At 45.1% G+C, this 8,981-nt stretch overlaps 1 protein-coding gene across 1 annotated transcript in view; it reads left to right on the top strand.

The window, feature by feature from the left end:
* The first annotated feature begins 3,405 nt into the window (after positions 1-3,405).
* The window catches only part of LOC114042539 (mortality factor 4-like protein 2), a 24,417-nt gene continuing 18,841 nt past the window's right edge, over positions 3,406-8,981 (top strand). The window contains exons 1-2 of the mRNA XM_027861229.1: positions 3,406-3,737; positions 4,590-4,671. Coding sequence (XP_027717030.1) covers positions 3,415-3,737; positions 4,590-4,632 — 366 coding nt within the window. The 5' untranslated portion in view covers positions 3,406-3,414 and the 3' untranslated portion in view covers positions 4,633-4,671. The remainder of the gene's footprint in view (positions 3,738-4,589; positions 4,672-8,981) is intronic.

Genomic DNA, 8,981 nt, shown 5'->3' with positions numbered 1-8,981 from the left:
GAAAAGCATGTCTTGCTTATATTTCTTTTTCCAGAGAGCTGGTTGTTAAACATTGGCTCTTCCTTCCATCTCAGTGTCATCTGCCTACAATGACTGTAAGATGTGTAAGACTGAGTTGGAAAGGTCTTAAGATAATCATTGCACTTTTTACAGGGGAGGAAAGGGAGACTCAGAGAGGGAACGCTTTGCCCAAAGTCGCACAGCTAAGAAAGAGCTGAACCTTTATGACTTCAGATCCTTTTGCGTCCAGATGGTTGCTCTATCCTATTCTATAGGGGCCTGCAAATGGAGGGACCCAGAATAGCCACCTGCCAGTGTCAAAGGGACTCCAGGATCATAGAATGTGAGAACTGGAAGGGATCTTAGAGACCATCTAATCTAAATCTTTCATTTAAAAAAAAATCCAGAAGGCCTAGAAACAGAAAGGGCCTTGTCCAAGGACATCTGGCTGGGAAATATCATGACATAGATTTGAACCCTGGCCCTTTGGCTCCAGATACAACAGTTCTTTTACTATACCCACCTCCAAGGACCTACCAGTGTTGGATCAAGAGGTCGGAGATTAAGAGTAGAAAGGGTCCTTAGAGAGGATCCAATTTACCCCCTCAACTTTTTTTTAAAACTTTACAGAATTAAAATATTTATTTTTATCTTCCCTAAAGAGAGAAATATTCTTATCTCAGTCAATTTAAACCCTGAATAATAAGATAACTATACTGGATAATGCACAGTACAGTTTCACCTCTGTAAACCTTTAGATAACTGTGTGAATAACTTGTTGCTTTTACAAAAAGATTTTTTATCCAGAGTACTGATGTTTCAAAACATAACCTCCAGAACTTTGCAAATAAAAATTGGAATTAAATTTCAGTTACATAGCAGGGAACAACTTTTAATAGAATAATTTAATTACTATTAAAACAATGAACAAAAAGCATTTTTTTTTTACAGTGTAGGAATCATTCAAAGTAACTATCCTGGGTATACAGCATTACGCTTTCTGTCACACAGGTGGCTCACAGGAAATAGATCACCATGGCAACCCGTTGCAACAGGTTCTATTTGCCTAGGTAGCATTATTTCCCCATAGTTGGCAGATAGAATTCAGGTGCTTTCTAATGATTTTTTGGAGAAAAACAAGATGTGCAGATGCCAAGGATCCAATAAAAACAGAACGTTTGTAAAAAAAAAAACAAATATACACCAATGATACAACACATTATGAGCCGTGCATTCCCAAGTCACAGTCTCAGCATAATGTAACACACTTGATCCAAAAATAAAATGTTATGAAATATTGAGCAGAACCATAAATATGTAACTAGAAAGAAACTTTTTTCATTTTTACCAACTTTTGATCAGGAGAAAAATATTGCTTTCTATTCTACTGTACTACCTTTGTGAAATAAGCTATATGTAGACATAGATATAGATCTATAGATATACATATATATCTATATATATTTAAGTTCTCTGTCTCAGCTATTTGTATACTAACTGGAAAATATTAAAAATGCCTCTTCAGAAATTATGAACAAATGATGCCTTTGGGCTATAAAGTGTTAAGAAAATAAATATTTTACAGGACAACTTTGCCCTGCCCCCCACCACATACACAAACGCCGGGGTAATTTCTGCTCACACTTGCTGATGAGTCATTTATTGAGTCACGTGATGCCCAGCCTTTTCAAGCTGTCCTTAAACCCAAGAATAGGTTTGAGCCTGGGTGTTTGAAAGTTCAACCGGCCTGGAGTTGGAACATTATTGCTCCCACCTCCCCTCCATTTGACAGATGAGGAAACTGAGGCTCAGAGAGGGGAAGAAAAGTGTTGGGGCTGATACTTGAATGCAGATCAGGCTTTGCCTACTTCAACCTATTACAGGCTGCAATTGCTCCTCAGCGCCTTCCCGCCCTTTCTCCCCGGGTCGGCGCAGGGTACGCGCAGTTAAGACGAGATCCTTTGTTACATTGTTCCATAAGAGCCGGGTCTTCCCTAGTCTTAGCGCGGGCAAACCCAGCCACGCTGCTGGGGAGAGCGAGGGAGGCAGCAGCTTCTCTGGGAGCTCCGACCCAGGGCTGCACTAACCTGCCCATCTATCCTGAACCCAGGCCGCCGGCCCTGATCTCTCCCACTACCTTCTCCTGAGGCCCGAGTGCTCCAGTCAGAGACCAGAGAAGGCGAGAGACGGCCGTCCAGCCAGCCGTCCAGCCCGGTCGTAGCCGCCCCCGTGCTCCAACTAGGGACCAGAGAAGGTAGGAGCCGGCCCGGCTTGCCGTCCAATCAGCCCGGAGCTGCCGGCGTGCTCCAGCCAGCTCACAGCGAAGGAGGTGCCCCAGGGGCTGCCCGCTGACCAATGGCCTGTTCCAAGCACCAAGGTAAGCTGGTCGGGGACCCGCCTGCTGTCCAAGAAGGGGAACCGGTGCTGATTTTCCAGGGTCCCAAGATGCGCAAGGGCCAGTGTGTCCAGGTGACCGTGAGCAACAAACAAGTTAAATACCTTGTACGCTACCCAAGAGATACAGGGAACAGCACAGCCTCGACGGCTGTTATGGCTAACCCAGATGCACCTCCCCGGGACCCCCCACCAGCCCCAGAGCCTGAGCCTGGCCCAAGTGGCCCGAGGGCTGAGCCCAGCAGTTCTAGCAGCAGCCCCAGCCGCCGCCGCCGCAGTAGCTGCAGCTGCAGTAGCTGCAGCTATGCTAGTTGCAGCTGCAGTAGCTGCAGCTGTAGCAGCAACGGCAGTGATGGCAAGAGTAGCAAAGGCAGCAGCAGTAGCAGCTTAGAAATCACCATGCCCCTTTGGACCCCTGGTGGGAGCAGCAGCAGCGAGGACCTCAAAATCAGCAGCCCGGACGTCAAAATCAGCAGCCCGGGTCCGCAGTCCCCTGCCGCCGAGGGGAATGCCAAAGAGGGGCTCCTCTCTGTCGTTGTAGTTGAGGATTGGGAGTATGAATGGGTCGCCGAAGGCCGCGTGCTTCGCTATTCTACTGCCCACGTGCAGGACAGCGATGCCGCCCTCCAGATGGCTGCCAAGAGGGAGCAGTTGGAGGATTGCCCCGTCACCTGTACTGGGGGCAATGACGACTGCAATCTAGGCAAAGGTAGCAGCACCTGGCGGGGTACCGTGATGCAGTGGCCACGCAAGCGCAAACCGGGGCATAAGCGGGGACTCCTCCGAGCCAGGCTCTCGGCTGCCGATCCCGAAGAGGAGTACTTGAGCAGGCTGGAGAAAGTTCAGGTCCGGCTCCCCAAGGCTCTGAAACCTCTCCTCGTGGAAGACTGGGAGCTGGTGACCCTCGGGAAAAAGCTTTTCACTCTTCCTGCCAAAAAAACCGTAGCTGCCATTTTGGTCGAGTATACAACCTTCCAACAAAATTATGGGACTGCCACCAAGAAGCATACAGTCAGTGAAATGATGGCTAGCCTCCAAGAGTACTTCGACGTGGTGCTGGGCGACCAGCTCCTCTACGATTTTGAAAAACCCCAGCACTCAGAGATCCTGGCCAGCTACCCCACCAGGCTGATGTCCCAGATCTACGGAGGTGCCCACCTGCTGCGCCTCTTTCCGCAGATGGGCCCCATGCTGGCCTGCACTCCCCTCAACAACAGCAGCCTCGATGTTCTGCAGAACCACTTGCAAAATTTCCTGCAATATTTGGCCTTGGATCCTTCCCGGCTGTTTTCTGCTTCCACTGACTACCAGGAGGCTTCTGCTGACTACCAACAAAAAGCTGGGTAAGGGGTTTGGCCTTCTTTGCTCTTTGTACGTCTCAGAGCCTGTGATGGGTTGTCAGACCATGTCTTGTCTGAGGGCCCTGTTCTTATATCATACTTGCTTTGGCCCAGGACTGTTGTTTGTTCCCTTAAATTCTCACAAAGATAGCCTCTTTTCTCTTCTTACAGGGCTGTTAGTAGTCACAAAATAGGCAGTCACACAGCCCAGGTGACCACGTTGTTGTATTCGGCTTCTTAGAAGCCATTTAGCTCTTGGAATACTATGTACAAGGCTTACTACCTATGTTAATGCTCAGTGACCAAGGACCTTGATTGATTGATGGTATCAAAGATGTGGTAGCTTTAAGGGTGTGGGTTTGTTTGGTTATCTGATATGTGGTTGACTATCTGGGTAGGATAGGGAGGCTGGTTCAATGTCCCTTCTTGAAATGTCCTCGCTCTTTTTGCACTTGTGCTGTCTCTGTGCCCTAATTACTGAACAAGGGCTCTGATCTTTTCTGTGTTGATTGCAGTGCACATTAAGGTGAAGGCAGAAATTCATTGTTTTGTATTGGCAGCGATCTAGGATAGATAGATGGTTAACTCTTTCAAGTTGTTTTACAAGTGTTGAAAATATATTGATTTTGCTGTCAAAAATAGTGTGTATTTTTATGATTCTCGGAATTCCAGTAGACCCCAGGCTCCCGGTCAGCTGGTCATTGTTACCTTTGTCTTGGCCTTGAGCCACTATGACCCAGTAAGACCAGGTCCCAGAAGGGGGGACTGGCTCAGAACTGGAAGTGGGAGGGGGGGAAGCAGGGGCTATAGCCCCATTCTTTAAAGTGGATAATGACACCAGGTCTCCATTCCTAGGGGTCCTGACAGCCAGCAGCCCCTCCTGGGCCGAAGCGTTTGAACTTGTTTTTGCTGGTGCCAGCTATCAAGAGAGTTAGAGGTAATCCGACGATTTCCAACTGAGGGAGGGGAGGGAGGTATCTCAGCAGGGTGCTGTTAAAACTACTCGGTCTTGCTTGGGAGACTTCTGCCTAAGGACCAGATGCCCCAGCAGGGGAGCTGATATCATTACCCCGTTTAACAACTAATCTCCTGTTCTCACCCCTGGTAGAACATGATTCCTTCTTCAGTAACTGTCCTGGTGGCTCCACGAGCTGGGAGGAACCGGGGATGAATTGACCACAGCTTGACCAGTGCCCAGGAATTGTTAATAATTAAAAATTACTGGCATTTATATAGCACTTTTAAGGTTTGCAAATTGTTCCTATGCTATCTCATTTAGTTTTCACGACAGCCTGGTGGGGTAGGTGCTAGGATTATCCCCATTTTACAGTTGAAGAAACTGAGGCCAATAGGTTAAGTGAATTGCCTAGGGTCCCACAGGGTCTGAGGCAGTATTTGACTGAGCCCAGGTCCTCCTGGCTCCCAATGTACCACTTAGCTATCTACTGTTGCTGTGCCTTTGATGCCTGTGATAAGCCTCAGGCCTGTGTCCCCTTCACACATGCTGGCTCCCTCTGTAACCCTCCTGGGCCCAATAAGAAGGGGGTGGAACAGGGCCACCATAGGCCTGAGTCTGAGGCTGCCCCTGGCTTGTGTGTGTGTGTGTGTGTGTGTGTCTCTCCCACCCCTAACCTTCCACTGAGTTTTTGTAGGAGGCTGGGGTAAAGCTTTCTCAGCCCCTTCCACCTGGGGGAAGGGAAGAGGAAGGGAATAACCATTTATATATGCAGGTACTATGCGTTTACAAATACCTCATTTGATCCTCACAACAGAGATATGAGGTAGGTGCTATTATTATCCCCATTTTACAGTTTAGGAAACTGAGGCAGACAAATGAAGTGACTTGCCCAGGGTCATACAGTTAGTGACTGAGGCTGGATTTGAACTTGGGTCTTCCTGACCCCAGGCTAAGCCCTCTATCCACTGTAATACCTAGTTGCCTTTCTAATTCTTGTCACTCCATTCCCCACCCTGCTTCAATTACACACAAAAACACTACATGCATATTCTGCTAACTACCATTGGTCAACCCAGGGTCCTGCATATTACCCTGAGGCTTGGAGGAGCCTCAGGACTAAAACACTGAGAATGGGGGCAGAAGAGTTAAGAGAACTGGCAATCATTGCGTGCAATCCGGCTGCAACGAGAAATGCTTCTATGTTCTGTTATATTGAATAAAGTAGGGCCTGTCGATGGAGGCTTAGGAGAGACCCTGGGTTCCGGTCTCTCACTCCATACTACTTACCAGCTGTCTGTCCACAGACTCAGTCACTTCTACTATCAGAAGCTCAATTTCCTTTGCAAAATCAGGCTAATAAAGTTGGTACTACGAGCTCCATGGGGTTGTGATGAGGAAAGTGGTTTCCAAACCTTAAAGCCTCAAAGGAATGGGAAGTATTATCATTGTGTTTCCCCTCTTCATAGAGAGCCTAGGTCTGAATCAGAAAGACTTGATTCCAAGCCCTCTTTCAGATACATCCTGGCTGGGTAATCCTGCATAATTCATTTAATGTCTCAGGGCTCCCAGGCATCTCTCAGACCATAAATTGCAGAGCAGATGCTAATATGCTTTGGTGGGGGCAGTTTGCTCACAGGGAGTTCCTGCAAGGAAGAAATCACAGGGCCAGTGAAAACTCCAAACAGCTGGGGGGGGGGGGCGCTGGGGCCGGGGCCACGGAGGCGGCGGCTTTTTTAGTGTATTTGAACTAGGCATTCCTAGACATACAGGGTCTGTCTGGCAGTGTAACCTTCCAGAAATGTCTTCTCATCTCAGAGCCTCAGTTTTGGCACGTGTGAGTTGGGTCAGATGCACTTCTGTGCCCTTTGGTGTTTTAGGTTTCCCTCCTTGTCTGACATTCCTGACAGAGGATGACCCTGTAGTGAGGGAGGGGATAGCAGGCACAGTGGTAGGCCCATAGGGGACACAGCTGTTTTGAAATGGAGGCATCTTTTGGAACTCCACAGATCCCTTTGCCCTGGCAGCTGATTCTGTCTGCCCTGGATCCCTATGACAGCCTGACCCCAACTTAGACTCTACTTATACTCGCAAGATTAAATTACACATTAGTACCCTGCTGGCATATAGTAAGCACTTAATAGTTTTTTCATTCATTCTGTGATGGCCATCAAATGTTATGATTCTGAGTTTTTTTCTTTTAAGATCGTTGCCCTGAACTTATGACAGAGAAAGAACCGATCAAGTCTGAATGCAAATCAAAGCATATTTTTTTTTTCAAAATTTCTTTATTTTTCTGGGTTTTTTTATTTTCTCGTTCTGTGTTTTCTTTCACAAGATGGCTAATATGGAAATATGTTTTGTATGACTGCACATGTATAACCTGTATCAAGTTGCTTAGCCTTCTCAATGAGGGAGGGAAGGAGAGAATTTGGAACTCAATTTAAAAAAGAACGTTAAAAGTTGTTTTTTACCTGTAATTGTGAAAATAAAATATAAAAAAAAACCTTTCCACCAGTATTTCCTCAAGTTGAGCTGCTTTAATAAAGATATATAATAAAGATATATAAGTAGTAAGGCTCTGGAGCTACCTTCCCAACTCATGCAAGTGCTGGTGGGGCAGGATCCCAAAACAAAACTACTGCTCCAGCTCCTCTCTAGAATTTTAGTGCTATCTAGAGGGGTAGTAGAGTTCTTCAAATACTCTTGGCTTAAGCTCCCATTCCAATGTGCCCCCCCACCCCCAAAGTACCATTGCCAGTGCCAGTTATTATCTTTCCCATAAGACTTTGACCATTGCTTTCTCTTCAATAAAAATCAACCAATTAACATCATTTAACTTTATTATAAAAATTAATAAGTGCTTCATTTACATAATTATATTTTACTTTTTTCAATCAGCAAAAATCCATCTTCTCTTCCTCCTATTCCAATCCCTTCCAATTGAGGGGAAAAAAAGAAAAACAAAACCCATTACAAACATGTAGTTAAGCAAAGCAAATTTCCATGTTAAAAAATATGTCTCGGGGGCAGCTAGGTGGGGCAGTGGATAGAGCACCAGCCCTGGAGTGAGGAGGACCTGAGTTCAAATCCGGCCTCAGACACATAACACACACTAGCTGTGTGACCCTGGGCAAGTCACTTAACCCCATTGCCTAGGGCCCCCCCCCAAAAAAAATGTCTCATTCTGCCCTCTGAGTCTTTCATAACTCTTATCAGGAGGTAGGTAACATATTTCATCATTAGTTCTCTGGAATTTTGGTTAGTCATGTTGCATGAATTTTCTTACCAATTCAAGCAGCTAACACTGAATCAATCAGAAGAAAGGCTTTATTACACTCGGAGTATGTTATACTCCACCAACAATTGATGGGGAATGTGTTATTCACAATTCATAAAGCAATATTTATATATCATGTGAAACAAAGAAGAAAAGATGGTTGCTCATTACAACAGCTAGCCATACAAAGAAAATAAAAAGAAAAGGTATATCATTAGCTACAGGAGATAGATAAGGGATATGTCCTAACTAGTTTCACTAAATCAAAGGGAACTACCTGTCAGGCTAGATAAGGGAGGTGGCCTTTACAGGGACTCTGAAATCCTTTTTTTTTTTTTTAAGCAGTTAAGTCTTTTTGTACTAATCAGAAGAAGACACTGAAGGAAAGCGTCAGCTGCAGATGGTTTTATAGTTCATGTAGGGGTCATACACAGCAAAATGGTGACTATAAAATGAATCCAGTCATTTTCTCCCCAAAATTCACTTTCACCAATTCCCCCTTTGTTCTAAGATAAAACCATTTTTATCTTTGGGACATCTAATGTAAGGGTGAGATCAAGTCTACTGCTTGTACAGAAAAGTACGCATCTTAGTCCCAAGAAGGATATAATGGTTACAAAACAAAAAATAACAAATTATACAAAATTCAGAACTTTGCCCCAAAAACCACACATCAATTGATAAGATCAGTTAATTGTACCACAATAAATCTGAGAAAAAAATGAGAAAAATGAGATTAAAAATAAGTTTGAACAAAGTATCAATAAGATTGGAGAGTCATGATAATTCAAAAAAGTGTTAGAACACTTTAACAGACAGTGGGCAATAAACACAGCTCTATCACCAGGGACAAAAAAGAGGAATAGGGAATATATCTTAATGTCTATTTAGACAACAGATGCCTTATTCTGTCATCTTGCATTTAGATGTCTACCTCATGAAGACATCTGCTTTTGGGAAACATTTTTCCCTTGAAAATACTGTGTCAAAGGGGGTCTATCCTTTTTTTTTT

Source organism: Vombatus ursinus, unplaced genomic scaffold, assembly GCF_900497805.2.
Source record: "Vombatus ursinus unplaced genomic scaffold, bare-nosed wombat genome assembly UNPS02014594.1, whole genome shotgun sequence".
NCBI lineage: Eukaryota > Metazoa > Chordata > Mammalia > Diprotodontia > Vombatidae > Vombatus > Vombatus ursinus.
Note: the sequence above shows the minus strand (reverse complement) of the source record. Positions and strands in the feature narration are given on the sequence as shown.